The sequence below is a fragment of the Taeniopygia guttata genome, chromosome 8, assembly GCF_048771995.1.
Source record: "Taeniopygia guttata chromosome 8, bTaeGut7.mat, whole genome shotgun sequence".
In the NCBI taxonomy this organism is placed as follows: domain Eukaryota; kingdom Metazoa; phylum Chordata; class Aves; order Passeriformes; family Estrildidae; genus Taeniopygia; species Taeniopygia guttata.
In genome coordinates this window covers 24,383,039-24,405,328 of record NC_133033.1, presented here as the reverse complement: position 1 = coordinate 24,405,328, position 22,290 = coordinate 24,383,039, and the positions used below count along the sequence as shown (strand labels likewise).

The following is a 22,290-nucleotide window of genomic DNA, read 5'->3' as shown; positions in this document are numbered from 1 at the left end:
GATTTCTCCCCAGGGACCTGGAGGTGGGGGTGGGTGAGAGCTGGACCAGCCCTGGCCACAGAAGGTGGGACCAGAACTCCCCATGCCCTGGACTCCCCGTGTGAGCAGCAGGGGAGAGGGGATTCTGCCTGTCTGCCCTTCTCAGGTGAGACCCCACCTGCAGAGCTGCTCCAGCCCTGGGGCCAGAAGCACAGGAAGAACATGGAGCTGCTGGAGAGGGTCCAGAGGAGGCCCCAGAGCTACAGACCCTGTCCTCTGGAGCCAGCTTAGGGTAGGAAGGGACCTTAACGCTCTCCCTCTGGGAGAACTTAGGATGTTCACCAGGAGAGGAGCTGGGGTCTATTTGCAGGGTCTATAGTACATGCTAAGTAGTGCCAGAGTCAGTGACAATAAAAAGCTTGAAGGGGAGTTTTTTCAGGGATTAGGCTTTTATAGCCAGAAAGTGTTAACCACGAGAGAAGCAGAACCGGGGGAGGGAAGGAGAAGTTTGGTCTCACCTGGGCAGCGCCGGCGGTAGCAGAGCTGGAGCTGCGTGTCGGGGCCCTGGCAGCGGGGGCCGCCGTGCGCCGGGGCCGGGCTGGTGCAGAGCCGCGGCCGCGTCTGGGTGCCCTTCCCGCATGTGGTGCTGCACGGCCCCCACGGCCCCCACGGGCTCCACTCGCCGGCCACTGCAACGGCAGCACTGCTTAAACACTGCCCCGGAACAGACACAGACACCTGGGATAGCCCTGACCCCACACTGCCCCAGAACACACACCTGGGATAGTCCTGACCCCACACTGCCCCAGAACAGACACCTGGGATAGCCCTGACCCCACACACTGCCCCAGAACAGACACACACACCTGGGATAGTCCTGACCCCACACTGCCCCAGAACAGACACCTGGGATAGCCCTGATCCCACACACTGCCCCAGAACAGACATCCCAGATAGCCCTGACCCCACACACTGCCCCAGAACAGACACCCCAGATAGCCCTGATCCCACACACTGCCCCAGAACAGACACCGAAACCTGGGATAGCCCAGACCCCACACTGCCCCAGAACAGACATCCCAGATAGCCCTGATCCCACACTGCCCCAGAACAGACACAGAAACCTGGGATAGCCCAGATCCCACACTGCCCCAGAACAGACACCTGGGATAGCCCTGATCCCACACACTGCCCCAGAACACACACCTGGGATAGCCCTGATCCCACACACTGCCCCAGAACAGACACCTGGGATAGCCCTGATCCCACACACTGCCCCAGAACAGACACCTGGGATAGCCCTGATCCCACACACTGCCCCAGAACAGACACCTGGGATAGCCCTGATCCCACACACTGCCCCAGAACAGACACCCCAGATAGCCCTGATCCCACACTGCCCCAGAACAGACACAGAAACCTGGGATAGCCCTGACCCCACACACTGCCCCAGAACACACACCTGGGATAGCCCTGATCCCACACACTGCCCCAGAACAGACACACACACCTGGGATAGCCCTGACCCCACACACTGCCCCAGAACAGACACCCCAGATAGCCCTGACCCCACACTGCCCCAGAACAGACACACACACCTGGGATAGCCCTGACCCCACACACTGCCCCAGAACAGACACACACACACCTGGGATAGCCCTGACCCCACACACTACCCCAGAACAGACATACACACCTGGGATAGCCCTGACCCCACACACTGCCCCAGAACAGACACCCCAGATAGCCCTGACCCCACACTGCCCCAGAACAGACACCTGGGATAGCCCTGATCCCACACACTGCCCCAGAACAGACACCCCGGATATCTGTGATCCCCCACATAATGCCACAAACGGTGGCCCAAAGAATCAGCACTTTTTTTTTGACAAGCAAAGATCAACTCTTTCTGTTTTTTAACTACATCACCTCACCACCATTGTGGAACATCAGAACTGAACACTTAATCAAATATGAATTTTTCCAATTCCCCAGGCAGGATGGAGGCCTGAGCAGAGCCAAGGCAGCCTGGCTAAAAGCTGCCAGAGAGCAGCAGCCAGAGATGATTTTCCTGCCAAAACCTAGAGAAATGAGTCTCAGGCCTCTGGATGAGTGTTTGGCATCACAGTGGCAGCAGAGCCAAGGGAAAACGGAAACGTCAAACATTGCAAATTGTACAGAAGGGAACATGTCAGTGCTGAAGGCTCTGAATAAACTACAACCTGTCAAATGTGGGAAATACTCATGGGACATGAAGGAAACTTGACATTCAGGTAGTTGGGAGCAAAATGTAGCTAAAAATTGCAACAACAGAGGAAAATATACAGATAAAGTCTTAAATTATTAACAATAATTTTTACATAGCTTTAAATAGTTGGTGGTTTAGGTTTGGTTCTTTTAACTGGCTTTGCAGGATAGAATTAGAGTAGAGAGAATTTACATTAAAAAAAAACAGACTGTGAGGATGTGGGTAATAAGTACTGAAAAACATTAAAATACATATTACCATTTTTACTGCTGTTAAAAAAAAAAAAAAAGAAATTGCTGAGATTTCTTACACTTTTGTAATTCCTGTTCCCAAGAGTTCATGCCATTCAATTAAAAAAAAAAGTAATTAACAACTAAAAATAAGCTGAGATAATTTGGATTTGGAGAAACAAAGAAACCTGTATGTGAAGCCCCTCATGCAAATAAGGTTAAAATACTCTTCTCTTACCTGGGCAAGGTCTAAGATTGCACATTACTGACTCCAGAGCGCTGCCCTCACAGGGCTTCCCTCCGAGCTGAGCTGGGGGGTTACTGCAGGTCCTGCTCCTTGTCCTGTTTCCTTGGCCACAGCTCCTTGAACACTCTTCCCACAGCCCCCACTCCGACCAGTTCCCATCCACTAAGGACCAGAAAAGCTCAGTTTTCATTCAACAATATTTTTGTGGCATTTGTTGAAATTTCCTCTTTCTTTCCAAAATTAATTACAACTACTTGGAAAAATTAATCTGCCATGAAGATCCACAGCAATAGAAGTTCATTGTTAAGGCACTTTATGCAAGGCACATTAAAAGTACCAATTCATTGTGGCTTTTCAGTACTTAAAGAGGGTTTACAAAACAGAGGAAAGGAGACTTAGAGGGGCAGACAGCGACAGGACACGGGAGAAAGGTTTTAAATTAGAAGAGGAGATATTTAGAAGGAATTGTTCTCTATAAGGGTGGGCAGACCCTGGAAGCTGTGGCTGCCCCCCTGGATCAACGGCAGTGTCCCAGGCCAGGCTGGACAGGGCTTGGAGCACCCTGGGCTGGTGGAAGGTGTCCCTGCCATAGCACTGGACGGGCTTTGAGGTCCCTCCAACCCAGCCCCTGGAGGGATTGTGTGTCTGCAGCAGTACCTGGGCAGGGCTGGCGGTGGCAGCTGCGCAGGTCGGTGTGGGGGCCCTGGCAGCCGCGGCCCCCGTTGGCCGGCACGGGGCTGTCGCACTGCCGGACACGCTCCTGCACGCCCTGGCCGCAGGTGACGCTGCACGCCCGCCATTCCAGCCAGCTGGAGAACCCGCCATGCACTGCAACAGGAGCAGGGATGCTGCTGGGCACTGCTGGCACCTGCAGCTCCCTTAGGCCAGCACAGAGAAGTGAAAACTGCACCTCCCGACCCTGGAAATCCACCTCTCTTCATGTCATTACTGTGCACAAATCTCTTACCAGAGTTCAACGACAATTACTGCATATGCTCCTAAATGCTTTTCTTTAGAGGCACAGTTCAATTGTGACATGTTCTGAGGACAGGATCTGATTCGAGACCTTTTCATTATAATTTTTGTCTCTCACCCTTCACAGCCTCTATCTCTCCCAGCTGGATGAGTATAATAGAATAAAATTTAATGAAAGAGAACCCCACTGACACTTCAGACTAAGCTTACCCTAGACCTAACGCTTACAAAGAAGGTAAGACCAAACATCTCATCCACAAAATATGGGCAAGATGAATGTTGACCACATTTGATCCAGATTAATGCTGTCATCTACCAGCTTCAAAGTCACTCTGATGCTTCGTGCACCTACCCTGCACAGTCAGGGGCACTGTGACGAGGACGGACCCCAGGAGATTCCTGGCCACACACTCGTACTCGGCGGTGTCCTCCCTGTGCAGCGGGGCGATGCGCAGGGAGCCGTTGGGCAGCAGGGTCACTCTGTCGTCGCCCAGCACGGGCTGGCCCTGGCGGGACCAGCTGATGGCGGGAGGGGGCTCTCCCCCGGCCTGGCAGTCCAGCACCGCCGTGGCACCGGCTTCCAGCACGGTCCCCACCGGCTCAACCGTGATCACTGGGGGGCCTGGAAGAGAAAGGGCGCTTTGGGCAACAGCACACGGGCACAGGCCTGACTGATTTAGTATTAAAGTGAGCACAGAGAAATCCCAAGTCAGTTTACTTTGACTAAAATTATTACTGCTGATCCCCCGCTGGCAAAAGAGAAACACAGAATCCTTAAGGCTGGAAAACAGATCACCAAGTCCAACCATCAGCCCACCACCAATGTTCACCACTAAACCACGTTCCCAGGTGCCACCAAATAGACACGTTACAATGCCAACAACAAGCTAGTTTGAACATGCTCCAATCTGAGGACTAAAGCAGGGATTAAGGCCCAGCTGTAAGAGTACATGCTCTTCTTTATTGCTAAAATGGGTTGTTTTTCATAAAACCCACAGGAAGATGTTATTATTCATGTCCAGAGACAACTGAAGGGTAAGGAACAGACCCACAGTGTGCTTAAGGCTACAGTAGGAAGGGCACGTTTAGAAATTATCCCATTAGCAAAGAAAAACTCTAACATTTTTTTTTGCCAAAGATAAAATATTATCAATAAGAATTAGGACTCCTCTAAATTGAAAGTCTAGTTTATTCCAGTTGTATTGAGTGAACTAAGAGAAACAGGCCCTTTCAGAGAGTGGCTCAGTTCACTCCACACTGGTTTCTATGATGAGGCTCAACCATCCTTAACATCCCTCTCTTCTTTGACTTCAATCACAGCTTAGACCAGACTGTCATATATTCATGATGAAAGATGCCCAGAGAAGCTCTTGGCTACCTCATTCCTGGAAGTGTTCAAGGAGCAGCCAGCTCTAGTGGAAGGTGTTCCTGCCCATGGCAGGTGACCTTTAAAGTCCCTTCCAACCCAAGCCCTTCTATGAGTCTGTGGAAGAGGGGATGAGTCCAAACCTCCAGGGCAGTGCCCAACCTGAAACACTCCCCCAGGAGCTGCCTGCACCTCCCCACAGGCAGGTTTTCACTCCCTTAAGGGGCATCAAGCCTCCCTTTGGGCCTTACTCTGCAGGGTCAGTGTCAGGCTGCGCTCCACCACGCCCACGTCATTGGTCGCCACACACTTGTAGTCACCAGCATCTTCATTCTGAGGAACAAAACAGGGGCTCAGCCTAGAGGGCCCCTTCTGGCAGGGAATTTTAATCCCAATTCAAAATGCATTCATGAGTACATAGGGAAAAATAGGAGTCTTGCTGTTCAGATTAGGAATTTAGATTTGGAATAAGAGATTTGCACATGGAGAATGCAATTGCTTTTCAGCCGACCTGTAGAAGCCAGGCTCTCTTAAGGTCAGGAGAAAAGGTCCCATTTAACAGGCCATGACCAGGATCTCACACATCAACAATTAGTATGTAAATTCAGTCCTTCTGACAAGCAGGGAGAACTCTGACCACCTGGGGATTTTAGCCTCAATAATTTGAATCTAATTCTAGTTTAAGTTAGAACATTTGTTAAAGGTGAAAGCAAAAAAGGATAAATGTCTAGCCTGACTCCTTCAAACCAACATGATCAATCAAGTTCAAAGCAGATACTCACAGTATAGGGGCAGGACTCACCACGGTGCCATAGATAGCAAGGGAACCATTGACAAGCTGTCGGATCCTGTTACTAATCTGAACTCCCACTCCTTTTCTGTTCCACTGGATGGTTGGAGGGGGATCTCCCCTGACTTCACAATTCAACATGGCATTGCCACCCAAGGGCTCAATTCTGCTGGAGTGATAATCCCCTTTGAAGACTGGAGGCTCTGAAAAAACAAGAGACGGCAGAGAAATAGTAGAGCCAAAATAAAATGTGCCTAATTGAGAACTGCTGGTAGGGATCACTCACCTCGGACTTTCTGAAGGGGGAATTTCAACCTGTTCAGATTTTTACCATTTAGCCAGTGGCAAGGTATTATATATTGGGGGGAATGGCTTTAAGCTGACAGCAGGCAGGTTCGAAGTGGATACTAGGGAGAAATTTCTCCCTGTGAGGTGGGGAGACCCTGGCCCAGGCTGCCAAGAGAAGCTGTGGCTGCCCCTGGATCCCTTAAAGTGTCCGAGCTCAGGCTGGATGGGGCTTGGAGCAGCCTGGGCTAGTGGAGTATCTCTGCCCATGGCAGAGGGTGGCACTGGATGAGTTTTAAGGTCCCTTCCCACCTATCCCATTCCAACTCCACTATCCAAGCCCAGTGGTTACATGGAGCTGTCCAGCAATAACCACAACTGCTGAATTTCATGTACCTTTGACATACACAAAGCCAATGGCCTTGATGGAGCCCACTGTATTCTCTGCAGAGCACACGTAGGTGCCAGAGTCCTCCTTGGACACCCTCTCGATGAGCAGCTCACTGTGCCCATTGACATCGTCGTACTGTGCTGGAGGGAGAGCAGGGAAAGGGTCACTGCAGGGACTGAAACGTACACAGCTCACAGGAGTGCTTGGATCTGTGCATTCTCAGCAGCACAGCTTTGGGGTCTTGTGCATCCCTGAGACACTCCAGGAATGCACAGAAAGTCATTGCTGTAACATTTGCCCACATGCACATGTTCACTTCAGCTGCCCTGTAATTTCAAGAATCAGTTGCTGAATACTGAGTAAATACCATCAGATATTAATATTTTTAATGTGCTACATTGTTGGCTACACAAGAGGAACCATTTTTTAATTACCTTCCTTACAGCTTTGTCTCAGAGGCAGTTTAATTACGTGATTGCGTAACACTGAAGATATTCCTCACACAATCACTAACAGTTTATTCCAGCTAGAATTTTCTTCTTTCCTGTCCTAAACTGCAACGCTGCATAGGGGAAAATAATGGCCATCAGGGACCCACCTGGAATGATGTTATTGTTAAAGGTCCATGTTATTCTGGGGACAGGTACCCCAGTTGCTTTGCAGGTTAACTTGAGCTGTTCTCCTTTGGTCAAGGCTACGTCTCCAGGCAGTTCAATGAAAGCTGGGAGCACGTGAACTGTCAGGGTGACCGTGTGCGTGTCCTCCCCAGCAGCGTTGGTGGCAATGCAGGTGTAACTGCCAGAGTCTTCAGGCTGGAAGGAAACACGGTGGGGAAGCTTCAGCTGGGATATCCTACAGCACAGGCCACTCGTATCAGTAGGATAATCTTGAAATGCTTGGAACAAGCATTCAGCAGAAATGCTCAGCTGAGCTCTTCCACTTCCCTGAATTTGAAGGATAACTAACACTTCTTTTTACCGTTCCTGAGGATTTACCACTACAAGTTCTTCATAGAATTTACTCCCCAGTGGAAAATGAAAGTTTTGTAATGATTTTGGAACATTAAGAAGAAGAAATCAAAATAAAACAATGACTAACACAGAACTGGTTCTTATCACTGCAAAATGTGTCCACTAATAGCTTAGATGCAGGGAGCTTACCACAACATTGTCCAAAATTAGGTCTCCACCAGGCACAGTCTGGTATTTTCCCACTGTGTCTCCTAACAGCATGTTGTCCTTCCTCCAGTTAATTGTTGGTGCTGGGATCCCCTCAGCCACACAGGACAGAAGAGCCTGGGAGCTCTCCGTGACCGTGTACTGTGTATCCGTGCTGCGGATCCTGGGTGGAACTGTGGGGAGGTCATTAGAAACATTTCCTCTGGGTATTATCCAAGCAAAACACTGGACTGAAGAAAGTCCTTGTCTGGACCTTCTGGATTGTCCATTTCCATCAATGACTGCGTGCCAGAATTCAAGCAAATGGCCGAAATTACAGCTTAATAACACTCCCCTGCATTAAGTAGCACTGTTTTCCTGAACTCCTCCCTGTACATCCCTAGTTCCTTACTCTCTGTGGGGTTACACTGGTAACACACATTTCCCTACAGTCCCACCGATCATGGAATCACAGGATGGTTTGGGCTCAAAGGAACCTTAAGAGACCATCTCATTCCAACTTCCTGCTGTGCACAGGGACATCTTTGACTATCCCAGGTTGTTCCAAGCCCCACCCAGTTTGGTCTTGGACACTTCCAGGGATGGGGAGACCTCAGCCTGTCTGGACCAGCTGTTGCAGTGCCCCCCATGCTCCCAGGAAGAGTTCCTTACCGTGCACAGCGAGCTCTGTGCTGGAGGTGCTGGATCCCGCGGGATTCGCCGCTGTGCAGGTGTAGCGGCCGCTGTCCCCGGGCTGCACAAACAGGATCTGCAGAGCTCCCGTGCTCAGGATTCTCCTTCGCATGGACTCTGTTATCTGCTGCCCATCCTTATGCCAGCTGATCTGTGGGCCAGGGTAGCCTTCAGCCTCACACTGCAGGGTGACAGACTGATCAACGGCAACAACATATTCCTCCACGTGGGACTTGATAACAGGAGGAACTGAAAGGAACAAAGACAATTATTGAAACAATTAGATGCTGTAAGAAAACACCTCTCACCTGTATGTATGCTGTAAGAAGGAACTCTAAGTTTTTGGTGAAAATAATTCTAAAAGCATGCCCTAAAGCAGACATCAAACTAAAGGGAATAAACCTCCTGGCTCTGTTCAGCATCACATCAAAAAGGATGCTTTCTACTGCTCAGAATTGTGTTTGGTCAAAGAGAAGGAATCTAAAAGGTGATTTACCTTGAACTTTCAGCTTGATTTTCCCCAGAGCAGTGCCAGCTGGATTCTGAGCAACACACATATAAGTCCCAGCATCTTCCACAGATGCTCTGGCAATCTGCAAACTGCCACTTGGCTGGACCATGTAACTGTTCCCTAAAACAAATATAATCAAAGTATGACACTTCTGGCTTGGTGAACCAGAGGAGAGGAGAAACCCAAGTTTCAGAAAAGAAAACGGGTGTCTGTGTCACGGGAGCAGGCAGAGTCCCAGGCTTTGGGAGGATACCTGTGGTGATGATGTTGATGCCCTCCTTCTGCCACATGATCACGGGCTGAGGAGTGCCCACGGCCTCACAGGGCAGCACAACAGGATTGTTCACAATGACATCCAATGTCCCTGGCTGGGCCTGGATAACGGGTGGCTCTGCGGAATGAAAGAAAAAGGGAAAAGCTAACGTTCAAGGCTAGGACAATACAGAAGAACACTGAAACTCTACAACCTGAGCAGGCTGAAGTAGCAATGCTGGCTGCCAGGACAGCCTTGCTTGTCAGCCTCCAGCTTACCCTGCACATGCAGAGTGACGTGCCTGTGAGCAGAGCCCGCGGCGTTCCGGGCCACGCAGGTGTACCTGCCCCCATGGGCCAGCTGGGCAGAGGGGATCTCCACAGCTCCTGGGGCAGAGAGAGCACCACAACATGCAAAGCATCCTTGAGGCACAGGTGCTTCCTTACAGCATCTCTCATTTCATTCCAAGCCATCAGAGAGGGGATCTCTGGGGGATTGTTTGCATTTCTGTAATTGATTACTTATGGGTGTGCGTGATTGCACTGATTTCCTGCAGCACATTACCTGAAGAGAGAATTCGGTAGCCATCTCCTCTGGGAAGCAACTTGATGCCATTTTTGGTCCAATGAACCGAGGGGATGGGAACACCAGAGGCAGTGCAGGAAACCACGACTGGAGAGAGCTTTGTTACCAGGAGCTCTGTGGCTTCATCTGCTATGGATGGGGGCACTAAAAATCAGGAGAAAGGCAAAGGTTACTTGCCCACATTCATTTGTTATACATTCTTGGACATACCAGACACTTATGGATATCAGTATCAAAGAGGAATGAAATGAAAATCTCATCTCAACATCAGAACACTCCAAAAAAGTTCTGGGTTGCACACACATTTAATAGCAATATCCCCTCTACCTTGAACAGTGAGATCAATTGCCCTTTGATCTTCTCCTGCATCATTTGACACAGAGCACTCATAGACAGCAGTATCATCCACAGTGGGAGAAATGATTACTAAGGAACCTGAAGACAGAAGTCTGAACAAAGAAAAAAGAAAGTAAAAGCCATTGAAATACTTCTTTCCTTCTCAGGTAATTAGCCCACTGAATTTGCTGGCTAGACAAGGTAGTGTTTAAGCACAGATAGATTCTTCAAGTGCCAAAATAATCCCTGAAAACTTGAAACCCACAATGAAAAAGAAAACATCTCTCACCTGTATGTATTCTGGTTCTGATCAACACTAAGCAGATGCCCATTCTTCCTCCAGCTAATTGCTGGTCTGGGAATTCCAGTGGCTTCACAAGGCAAAGTGGTTTGCACGTTTACAGTAACTGTGATATTCGTCTGCCCAGGAGCAATAGTTGGAGGAACTAAGGACAAACAAAGCCTAATTATTTAGAATAATTATATGTGTGTGTGTGTGTATGCATATATATACACACACATATTTCTTGTGAGAAATTGATTTGTAAAGGATTCTCAAAACCTGACAAAGTTCACATAGTCTTGTACATCTGTATGGAAACTCTGACATAGGGTGTGCTGGCTTTGAAAGGCCATGGAATAGAGATGGCATCACTGAGAGAGAGAGATTGAACTGGAAACAAGTTTCAAAAGATGGCCTTGCAAAAAGACCAGATATTTTGGAGAACTAGAACTGTGAAAGATGCATTGTAGCAAGACCATGTGGGGTAAAATAAAAGTTGATTTGTGTTAGAAGTATTAGCAGCATTGTGTGGCAAAAGCTAATAGACTGAAAAACATTTATAAGGTATTGTAACCAGGAAATAGGTTGGCTTCGGATAGAATGAGTTTTACATCTCTTATGTCTCACCCTTCAACGAGACTGATAATGGAATAAAATCTCTTAAAACACCTCTCAGTTGCCCTATCTCTGTAAAACCGGGATTTTCCAACAATTTCTCCCTTTTTTTTTTTTTTTACCAGAGCAACTAAGAAGGGGCTAAACGGAGACTGCCTCTGTCAGAAGCAGCGTGCTGCCGGTGGATTCAGCAGCCCCAAGCTTTACCGAGGACGTGCAGGTCGATGCGCTGGCGCTCGCTGCCCGCGGCGTTGGTGGCCATGCACACGTATCTGCCCGTGTCAGCCACCTGTGCCCAGGGGATGTGCAGGGACCCATCCTCCAACACCAAGTACCTGCAACAGAGCAAATGGTGCTGCCCACCACCCATCGACAGGGCACCCTGGCAGAGCAGAGATGAGATGACTCAGGGGACACAACCAACGGCCTAAATGAAGCATGCATTAATTGTTTTCTCAATTATTTCATTCTTTCCCAGCACATCTATTTCCCAAATAAATGATGAAATCTGGCTGACATGGTGATTTCACATAAAAGATACTGGATTTACAGAAAACAGCCCGCCCCCTTTTTTTATGGTTTCTCATTTAACCTTAAAAATCTTAATTAATGCCTGTACTTTTTTTCTGCAATATAACAGAATTCCTTAGCATTTACTCAGTTCTGGAAAATGCCAAACTACTTCCTTCTAAAACAGTCAGGAGACAGAAGCCATTCACTATAATAAAAGTTGGCACCAGAATATGTATAAAATGTTTCATGTATTAGAAAATACAGAATAGCTTTTGGTCTGCATGAAATTTCTTGGCTTCATCCCAAAACTGAGTATATATAAAAATCTAAAGATCTTTCACATTTACTCTTCAAAATCTCTAATGTCAGAATGATTATATTTGGTTGCCAAAGGAATTTTTCATCCTTCTTAACAAAAAGGTGAAACCTTTGGTGCTGCTACTTTTCTCTAGAACAATTTCATGTCTAATTAAGTTTCTGCAACAAATACACACTTACGTAGCAATGAAGAGTATTTATGCTAAAATTCTGGGCAATACCTGGAATTGTTTCCAGTAAAAACAGCCCCATCCTTCCTCCAGGTGATCCTGGGGGCTGGAACTCCTTCTGCAGCACACTCCAGAAGGGCAGAGGTGTTGATGTGCACCATGGCAGTCTGGGGGCTGCTCCGGATCGTGGGAGCCACTGCAAGGGAGAATTGCTGATGATACAAAGGAAGAAACTCTACATTGCAATGATTGAAACTGAACACATGAAAATAGGTGCAGCAGCGGGTTTGGGTTCACTGCACAGACAGAAACAAGTTTCTTACCATTCTGGGTGACGGTAATTGCCAAGGTGCAGCAGGGAAGGAGAAAGAAAGTTTGGCTGAAATGCATTGCAAAGGTCAGCTCTGCAAGTTACTGCAAAGGGGTTACTGAGCTAAAACAGCAGGAGTTCAGCACGTACAATTCGGCAAGCTAAGGCTGTGGGGATATCCTTGCTTTCTGATTACACACTAAGGAGAAAAAAGGACTTTAGCTGGACTAGGTAAGGCCAGTCACTCGGGGCACAGGGTAAGGCAGGGCCCATGCGACTGGGCTGGAAACAGAATAGAAAAAGGGGAAAAGTTGTTTCCAGGCACCTGAGTGTGAGAGTAGAATAACTTCTCATCAGACTAGAGAAAATAAAAGGGTTTAAAATGGAGCTCAGAGCTACGGTAGCACAGGACAAGTATTAAGCGTAAGGCCCCTCAAGCCCTGTCCTCTCCAGGCACAGAATAGCTGCCACAGCTCTCAAGTAACCTGTCAAGCCAGCTCTGAATCCTTGTCCCCAGGGTGCCAGTCAAATGCTTCAAAGAATTGCTCTGGGTTTGTTCAAGAGTATTTGTCAGTCCTGGATATGGGTGTTCACTCTGGATGTATCCCGACTCCATGTCAGGATGATGGCTGGATGCAGCCTCTGCTCACAGGAAGCACAGATGGATGGTGAGTGAGCCATGGCAAGTGCCCAGCAGGTCCCCTAGCCTGGGAGCCAGCTGTGGGCTCAGCATGGGACATTTGGCATGGCCCGAGTGGCCAACACACGGCTGGAAAGCGATCACAAATGCTCAGCTCCTGCTGCCTGAACTCGCGCAGAAACGCCGTGCAAAGGCCAAGCTGCCCGAGGCTGCTCCGCGAGGTTACCGTGCACTGCCAGCAGGAACTCCCTGGTGGTCTCCCCTGCCACGTTCCTGGCCACACAGGTGTATCTGGCGCTGTCCCCCAGCTCGGCGTTGTTGATCTGCAGGTACCTCCCGCTGGACAGGATCCGCAGCCGGGGGCCTCCCTGCGGGCACACACAGACACAGGCAGGCTTTAGAGCTCCACTGCTGGCCTCTCCTGCACAGAACACCTTGCACTGCACAGCACTGAAAGCCAGGAGAGAAGGGCACCGACAAACCAGGGACTGAATGCTCTGCTGCCTCTACATCCCTTAACAAAAGAGGGTAAAGAAAGCTTTTAAAACTTAGCATTGCTTGCTGGTTCTCCATTGAAACCCCTACTGAGGCTTGTGCCTGAAGGAGGCAGCTGTTAAAGAGCCAAAGGGCTTTGGAGTTTTTATGGAAAGGGGCACCTAATAGCACATGATTAATTTCATTTATCTTATGTGTTATCTAGGCACACTACAGGCAGAAAGAATCAAAGTTTCTCTACACTTCCAGCATCACAGTCTGGCTCGGCTGGGAGGCAGCACAGGCTTAGCCAGCTCAGTTTACCAGCCAGGAGTTCACCAGCCAGCAGTTCTGGGCACAGGCTGCCCCTCTCCCCAGCCCTGCAGTGACTCCACAGCCCCTGCCAGGAGCCAGTCCAGTGAGAGCTTCACGACACCCAGCCCGGGTTGTGTCTGCATCAATCACTGACAGCAACATCAGCTACGAGTGCTCAGAGACTTTACTGGATAAAAACCAACTGAGCTTTTCCAGTATGTGCTACCCATCCTCTGGATGGAACTGAAAGCTGACATTCCCATCTACTCTTCTGGTTAGAGGGTCTGAGAAGGGTATCCCAGAGAGATGAAACTCCTCTGGCTCTGCACTAGCACCCTGGTACTCTGCTCTCACACCAGGCATCACCCCTGCAGTGCAGGACTGGAGCTCTCAGGTGACACAGTTCACCACCAGGGTGGGTTATTGACAGATTTTGGGCAATCACTGGCATTTCGTGTTGAAAACACAACCTGTGTGATGGTTTCTAAACAGAGAAACCTACAGATAAGAGAAGACAGAGGATGAAGCTATAACTTAATCCTTAGGCTCTACTCAAAGTAAGCCAGAAAACTCATGTTGGAAAAAAAATACAAACTCAGCAAGTATTTTAGTGTTTGAAAAAAGCCAGGTTAGGCCAGGAGGCTCCTATTCTTAACTCTCAATGTGCATTTCAAGAGTGCCACAATTTCAAAGCTGCTGGAGGCCAGATCTTTCCATAGTTCTGCTGGCAGAGAAGGTGGTGCTGCACAGTTCCATCACTCAGCACACAGAGATGGACTAAGGCAGGCTTCACCTCAAAATCTGCCCAGTGGAAGACAACAAAAGCAGGAGGAATGACAACCTCTACAAGGCTGCCTCACAAAACCAGTGATATTTAAATTGATTGAACACTGCAGGCTGAGAACCTGGCTTTCTCCAGCCCTCTCTTGTCACTGTGGCACTTACACTTTTCCAGGAAAAAAGGATGACTTTCCAAGGAGCTCCTCACCTCTCTTCCCAACCCAAGGACACCCATTTCCAGCTGCTCAGGATTAGTCAGCTGTTACATTTCTTTGGGGTTGAGAAAGCAGCGAGATACTGATTTCTCCTGATGTCTAGCATATGAGCTCATGGGTGGGCAGGCCCTGGCACAGGGTGCCCAGAGAAGCTGTGGCTGCCCCTGGATCCCTGCAAGTGTCCAAGGCCAGGGTGGATGAGGCTTGGAGCACCCTGGGCTAGTGGAAGATGTCCCTGCCCATGGCAGAGGGTGGCACTGGATGGGCTTTGAAGTCCCAAGAAACTTCAGCCCCCACATTCTGACACGAGTTCCTGAGGCAGGAGAAGAACTAACAGTGCAAAGATGATTCCCAGGTTACCAGCTGAGCACCTCTGGCTGTCACAGTGTTCCTCTACTTTTCTGGTGAATATTTTTAACAGTAGCTGCTTTTCATGGTTTATGTTCCCTAAGCATTGCTTTTCAAACATAAGCTTTCCAATGAAGGGCAAGGCAAAAAGCATTCATAAGTTTTATTTCCAATCCTTGTTCAACCTTGTTTTCATTAAAAAACCCCACCACTCAATTAGAAAATTAACTGTTCAGAAGTAGAATGGTCCTGTTAAATTTGTTTCCAGCTGGTTCCTGGGCTACATTAAGATCATGGTCCCTAGCAGCACTTTGTAAGGCATGTTCACCAACCAGATCCTTCTTCCAGTAATACTTAATTCTTCAAAATCTACCACAGAGAAAGAGTCTAAGGAATTACATGTCAGAGGAAAGCAAACAAGCAGAAACTTGGGTGAAGATTTAGCGATGGATCACAGCTAAAGTCAAAAAGTCATAGTCTGTATTTGTTTCTTCTTAATTAATGAACAAAGGGTGAGAAAAAAAAATTTATAAGTTCAATTAATAACTGAATTTTAATGTTAAGTTAAAAAGGACCCGTTTTGTCAGTGGTCCCACGGATGGGAAGGAAAAAAATTCTTTCTATATAAACCATCCTCATCTTGACAATCCTCTCTCATGCAGCACAGATTCTGCCTTGCCACGGCACTATGGAATTCTGAGTGGGAAAGATGCACTTGGTAAAACCTGGTGATTAGCAACCCATTTTCTTTTAAAGAATTTGAATTCCTTTCTAAATGCTACTAGAGTAAGAGGATGCATAATATAGCCAAAGGAAACAGAGAGTGCAGTCTTGTCTCAGCTACCTTTCCTGGGAAGCCATTCAGGAGTTTACCGAAGGCTTCTAGCATTGCTCAGAGGATCCAGGAGGAGCAAGGGATCCCCCTAAAGGAAAAAAGAACAAGTAACAGCGGGATGGCCACTTCACATGCCCGCTGGCTCTGGGGGCTCACTGGGGCTGGCTGCAGAGGCACTGGGGCTGCCCAGCTGCTCTGAGCTGCGGGCACGGAACTCGGGCTGAGGGGCGAGCGAGCGGAGCAAGAGACCTGGAGCACTGCTGTGACAACTGCAGCGAGCAGAGGGCCAGACAAAGGCTGGAGGCTCAGTACCTGCAGCAGCTCCCCGTTCTTCAGCCAGGAGATGGTGGGAGGGGGCACAGCGTCCGACCTGCACTCCAGAATAGCCTGGCTGTTCTGCAGCACCGTCAGCTCCTGGGGCCCTCCTGTACCAGCGATGTTGGGGGGGACTGGGACAAAAAACAGAGAGCAAAATCAACACCGCACATATGAACCATCAGGAAAACTACTGATTGAAAATTTCCAGTTTATCTCAAGTTTAAAATAAACGCAAAGCTGTGGGATCATTAATTAATTCTTCCTCTCAATACCTGTGTAAAATATATTAGTATATTTCACATCTCTATAGAGTGAGCACAACAAACTTGATCCAACCAAATACTGACATCTGTGAGCTTCCTGGATATTCAAAATAAGACTTGGAATTGTAACAGAAATCAGGCGAAACTTCCTTTGTGTATCACATTCAGAATAACCATCCTTAATGAGAAACACTAATATGATCATATGGTGTAATATCAGAGACTATTTAATCTTTAGGAATATGGGTTTGTTAAATGAGATGCTGACATGCACCTTAGCAATTTACAGTTTGAGGAAATTTTTTTTCCCTAGATTAAACTTACCATGCACTCGTACTAAATACTCCTTGTCATCATCTCCTGCCGGGCTAGATGCTAAACATGTGTATCTGCCTGTGTCCTCTACCTGGAAACACAGGAACAATTTCAGCAGAAACTCCCGATTATGGGGAAAAATTCAGCAAAACCAAGAGATACAAACACTGTAACAACATATAACCCACACCACTTGAACACAAGGACAGGAGACACAAAATGCCTGGAAAGAAAGTAATGAAGTTGTTGAATACTTCTTTACTTCACTTTGGTGGGGTTATTCAGAGATGGCTCAGGAGTTGCAGGACTCCATAAAATCTCTCTGGATAATGTGTGTCCAGCACTAAAGATGGAACTGGCTATAGGGATCCACCTAAGGAAGGCTCAGGTTTGGGTACTGAGGAAAAGCTTTTGTGCACACAGTAATTAACGTCTTTATGGTTTCTCCTTTCTATAAACTCATTATATAGCCCAGAAGTGTTTCTTTTACAAACAAAACAAGCAGCAATCAACCCTGAGCCCTATCTAATTTCTGTCTGGGGAACTTCACCTGGGCACCCACAGCTGGACCCAGCCTTAGTTTACTGATGCAGGTTTTTAAAGGTTGTTTCACCTGGACCTTTCTCTAACCACAGATGCAGGTGAGTGAATTTTAGGGCTTTTTAGGACACCTTAGGTTTCTTCCTAAGGCAGGAACCATTTTAGGGATTGTAGAACTGAGCCTATTTTGAAACAAACACTCTACCTGAGCACTGGTTATTCTGAGAGCTTCTCTTAGCATGTGAATATTGTCAGTTGGCAGCAATGGACGCCCATCCTTCATCCATGAGATTTTGGGCTCTGGGATGCCAGAGGAGATGCACAGGAGCTCAAGTGGGTTGTTAACAATGACAGAGAGCTCTTCTGGTTCATCTGAACCATTGATATGAGGTGGCTCTGAGGAAGGAAAAACATTCCAGTTCTTTATGGTCTCAAAACACTTGTAAAAACTGACTGAAAACATGATCTTGTGGGTAGAGTCTGTAGAATTAGTTTATATTAAATTATTTCTGATTGTATCATGAACTCATGGAGGAACTCAGGTAATTTCTATCTAACTCTGCCTATTAATTTGCTTATATTGTGATTTAGAATTATTAGTTAGAAAATGTTTTAAAAAACACAGATAAAACAATGTATAATTTCAGTAATCATATTTATCAGCCTTTTAACTGTTGTGCTTTCAACTGTTCATCTTCCTGTCAAGTTGACTTTTCGCTAAGCAAAGTTACTAATTTACAGCATATAATTACATTAATTATAGCACATTTCAGTACTTGGGAAATACACACTGTATTGCACATTCACACATCTTTAGGTATCTTTCATTTCCTTATTCCTCTCATTTATCATTATTGAAATGACCAGGTTGGACAGGGCTTGGAGCAACCTGGGCTAGTGGAAGATGGCCCTGCTCATGGCAGAGGGTGAAACTGGATGGGCTTTAAGGTCCCTCCCAACCCAAACCACTCTGGGATTCTGTGAGCCTATGGGAACACTCCTTATCCCTGGAGGAGTTGTGTGTGTCATGCTGGCAGGGAACACTCACCCAGCACCCTCAGGACGAAGTGCTTGCTGCTCTGCCCAGCGGCGTTGGAGGCCAGGCAGGTGTACGTGCCCGCGTCTGTGGGCACTGCCCTCAGCACCTGCAGCACCATCCCGCGCCTGCTGGAGCTCAGCTGGGCCCCCGGGGGCAGCGCCAGCCCGTCCTTGAGCCACGACACCTCGGGGACAGGGGAGCCATCGCTCACACAGCCCAGGGTGGCAGCATCACCCCGCAGCACCAGCACCTCCTCCGTGCCCCCCGCATTGTCCAGGCTGGGCGGCACTGCGGGGACAGAGCTCAGTCACACACGGGACAGGGACACGGGGACACGGGGACAGAGCTCAGTCACACACGGGACAGGGACACCGGGACACAGGGACAGAGCTCAGTCACACACGGGACAGAGCTCAGTCACACACGGGACAGGGACACAGGGACAGAGCTCAGTCACACACGGGACAGGGACACAGGGACAGAGCTCAGTCACACACGGGACAGGGACACCGGGACACAGGGACAGAGCTCAGTCACACACGGGACAGGGACACGGGGACACAGGGACAGAGCTCAGTCACACACGGGACAGGGACACGGGGACACAGGGACAGAGCTCAGTCACACACGGGACAGGGACACGGGGACAGAGCTCAGTCACACACGGGACAGGGACACGGGGACAGAGCTCAGTCACACACGGGACAGGGACATGGGGACACAGGGACAGAGCTCAGTCACACACGGGACAGGGACACGGGGACACAGGGACAGAGCTCAGTCACACACGGGACAGGGACACGGGGACAGAGCTCAGTCACACACGGGACAGGGACACAGGGACAGAGCTCAGTCACACACGGGACAGGGACACGGGGACACAGGGACAGAGCTCAGTCACACACGGGACAGGGACACGGGGACACAGGGACAGAGCTCAGTCACACACGGGACAGGGACACGGGGACACAGGGACAGAGCTCAGTCACACACAGGATAGGGACACAGGGACAGAGCTCAGTCACACACGGGACAGGGACACAGGGACAGAGCTCAGTCACACACGGGACAGGGACACGGGGACAGAGCCCAGTCACACACGGGACAGGGACACGGGGACAGAGCCCAGTCACACACGGGACAGGGACACAGGGACACAGGGACACAGGGACACAGGGACAGAGCTCAGTCACACATGGGATAGGGACACAGGGACAGAGCTCAGTCACACACGGGACAGGGACACCGGGACACGGGGACAGAGCCCAGTCACACACGGGACAGGGACACAGGGACACAGGGACACAGGGACAGAGCTCAGTCACACACGGGACAGGGACACCGGGACACGGGGACAGAGCTCAGTCACACACGGGATAGGGACACAGGGACAGAGCTCAGTCACACACGGGACAGGGACACCGGGACACGGGGACAGAGCTCAGTCACACACAGGATAGGGACACAGGGACAGAGCTCAGTCACACACGGGACAGGGACACAGGGACGGAGCCCAGTCACACACAGGACAGGGACACGGGGACACTGGGACAGAGCTCAGTCACACACGGGACAGGGACACAGGGACGGAGCCCAGTCACACACAGGACAGGGACACGGGGACACAGGGACAGAGCTCAGTCACACACGGGACAGGGACACAGGGACACAGGGACACGGGGACAGAGCTCAGTCACACACGGGACAGGGACACAGCTCAGTCACACACGGGACAGGGACACGGGGACACAGCTCAGTCACACACGGGACAGGGACACAGGGACAGAGCTCAGTCACACACGGGACAGGGACACGGGGACATGGGGACAGAGCTCAGTCACACACGGGACAGGGACACGGGGACAGAGCTCAGTCACACACGGGACAGGGACAGAGCTCAGTCACACACGGGACAGGGACACGGGGACACAGGGACAGAGCTCAGTCACACACGGGACTGGGACACAGGGACAGAGCTCAGTCACACACGGGACAGGGACAGAGCTCAGTCACACACGGGACAGGGACACAGGGACAGAGCTCAGTCACACACGGGACAGGGACACAGGGACAGAGCTCAGTCACACACGGGACAGGGACAGAGCTCAGTCACACACGGGACAGGGACACGGGGACAGAGCTCAGCCACACACAGCACAGGGACAGAGCTCTGTCACACACAGCACAGGGTCACAGGGACAGAGCTCTGGCACACACAGCACAGGGACACAGGGACAGAGCTCTAGCACACACAGCACAGGACAGGGGTATTCTGGGCACAGAACAGCTGGAACAGCTGCCTTTCTGCACTTCCCCACTTACATAGCTGTGTTAAACTTTTCTTAGAAATTAAATATTATTATTTCTAAAAAAAATCTGTGACACATTATGGGAGTTGGAATTAGATGAGCTTTAATGTCCCTTCCAACCAAAACCACTCTGTGATTTTATGGCTATGGGTGACAATTCAAGTAAGGATTTTTCTAGGGTTAAAACATGTCCCATTTAAAAAAAACCCAACACTTTGAAAAGCTAGTATTTCCCCAGTGATCATCTCTAAGATGTACTTGTGGCTGTCTGCAATAAGGTGTTGGTGAGAAAGAAAACTCAAGAGTAGGTTTAAGAAATCAAGAAATAAGATTCATTACATAAAATATTTCAGAGACACTCACCCAAAATTTGCAGGTTGTAATGTTTGTTGTGCACTCCAGCCCTGTTAGATGCTACACACGTGTACACTCCAGCATCAGATATCTGCACTCGGCTAAGTCTAAGGAAAAAGCAATTAAAGCAAGCTGTAAATGGAATACATGGAACACATTACCTTTGTTATGGCGTGGTTTGGATCAAATTTTACTCTTGCTTCCAAAAATACAGCAGAATTATGCTGATATCACAAAAAAACCCAGAAAGTCAGCTAGTTAAAAGAAAATAAAACCAACCTGAGGATCTGTCCAGCTGAGAGGAGCTTGATCTGGGAGGAGACAGAGAGAGGAAGGCCATTCTTCAGCCAGTGGAGCTGTGGTGGGGGGGTCCCAGCAGCAGCACATTCAATATTTAGGGAGGTGTCCAAAAGGGCCGTGAGTTCCTCTGCTTCATCTTTACTATTGGCTATCATTGGAGGAACTGCATTTTGTAGATGATGGAAAGGAATGTATTAAAACAGGCTCTTGAAACCATTCCACTCCACAGGAAATCCTGCCCCTAATGCCCCACCGGCAATCCAGCAAGAGGATCCCATTTTTGGTAGAATAAATCCTCAGACAATAATATTGAGTGCTAAAAATCATCCATTTATATATTTCAAATCAGAGGCACTGTACAATGACAGTAGACTTCTCTTTTGATTTACCAGCCTGCAGCAAACAAGACAGAGCTTAGGGCCTGAAGTTCCTGCGGAGAGAAGGACAGTGCAGGAAGGGATGGGCTGAACTCAGGGCCAGGAAGGAGCACTCAAACTCATGGCCTTCAATAAATCTTAAATACAGTGAAATCACAGAGAAGGAAAGTTAGTTTATTGATGTCTGGATGCATCTGCTGACTTCATTCTTAACTGGAGAAATTTCAAAATGTCTAGGTAAGTATTCTGCATGATGACACAAACTGCTGCTTTGGGGCTCTTTGGGGTTACAGGTGCGTTTGGAAGCCATGACCTTGGGGATTCACTACATAAAGAAGCCCAGCCAGGCGCATCTCCAGGCACTGGCTCAGTTAGGATCCCATCACTCACTGTGACAGTGACACCAATAAGACCTTTAAGTTGGTTATTGCTTGAACTTCAGCCAATACAAACAGAGCACAAACTCCCTGCAGAGCCATTCTGTTCCAAAAAGATGTGCTGTGGTCATTCAGGACTGTTTTTTATGATACCAAAGGTCTTTTCTTACTGCTCTGCTCATGCCTGTGTTCCCAGTGACTCTGTGTAAGTGGGACAGACACCTACCCTGCAGTGA

The 22,290-nt window shown here is 48.8% G+C and overlaps 1 protein-coding gene across 1 annotated transcript in view; it reads right to left on the bottom strand.

Annotated features, from left to right (window-relative positions):
* Positions 1–22,290, bottom strand: part of HMCN1 (hemicentin 1) — a 164,139-nt gene that overhangs the window by 16,646 nt on the left and 125,203 nt on the right. The window contains exons 66-90 of the mRNA XM_030279477.4: positions 21,280–21,463; positions 21,010–21,107; positions 18,347–18,625; positions 17,504–17,694; positions 16,768–16,849; positions 16,175–16,311; positions 13,122–13,263; positions 11,997–12,141; positions 11,152–11,279; positions 10,336–10,492; positions 10,038–10,159; positions 9,690–9,854; positions 9,404–9,511; positions 9,126–9,263; positions 8,858–8,992; positions 8,341–8,610; positions 7,672–7,862; positions 7,110–7,323; positions 6,517–6,651; positions 5,848–6,038; positions 5,297–5,378; positions 4,032–4,301; positions 3,362–3,532; positions 2,696–2,866; positions 498–668 (exon numbers count right to left, since the gene is read on the bottom strand). Of these exons, the coding sequence (XP_030135337.4) occupies positions 498–668; positions 2,696–2,866; positions 3,362–3,532; positions 4,032–4,301; positions 5,297–5,378; positions 5,848–6,038; positions 6,517–6,651; positions 7,110–7,323; positions 7,672–7,862; positions 8,341–8,610; positions 8,858–8,992; positions 9,126–9,263; positions 9,404–9,511; positions 9,690–9,854; positions 10,038–10,159; positions 10,336–10,492; positions 11,152–11,279; positions 11,997–12,141; positions 13,122–13,263; positions 16,175–16,311; positions 16,768–16,849; positions 17,504–17,694; positions 18,347–18,625; positions 21,010–21,107; positions 21,280–21,463 (4,077 nt within the window). The remainder of the gene's footprint in view (positions 1–497; positions 669–2,695; positions 2,867–3,361; positions 3,533–4,031; positions 4,302–5,296; positions 5,379–5,847; positions 6,039–6,516; positions 6,652–7,109; positions 7,324–7,671; positions 7,863–8,340; positions 8,611–8,857; positions 8,993–9,125; positions 9,264–9,403; positions 9,512–9,689; positions 9,855–10,037; positions 10,160–10,335; positions 10,493–11,151; positions 11,280–11,996; positions 12,142–13,121; positions 13,264–16,174; positions 16,312–16,767; positions 16,850–17,503; positions 17,695–18,346; positions 18,626–21,009; positions 21,108–21,279; positions 21,464–22,290) is intronic.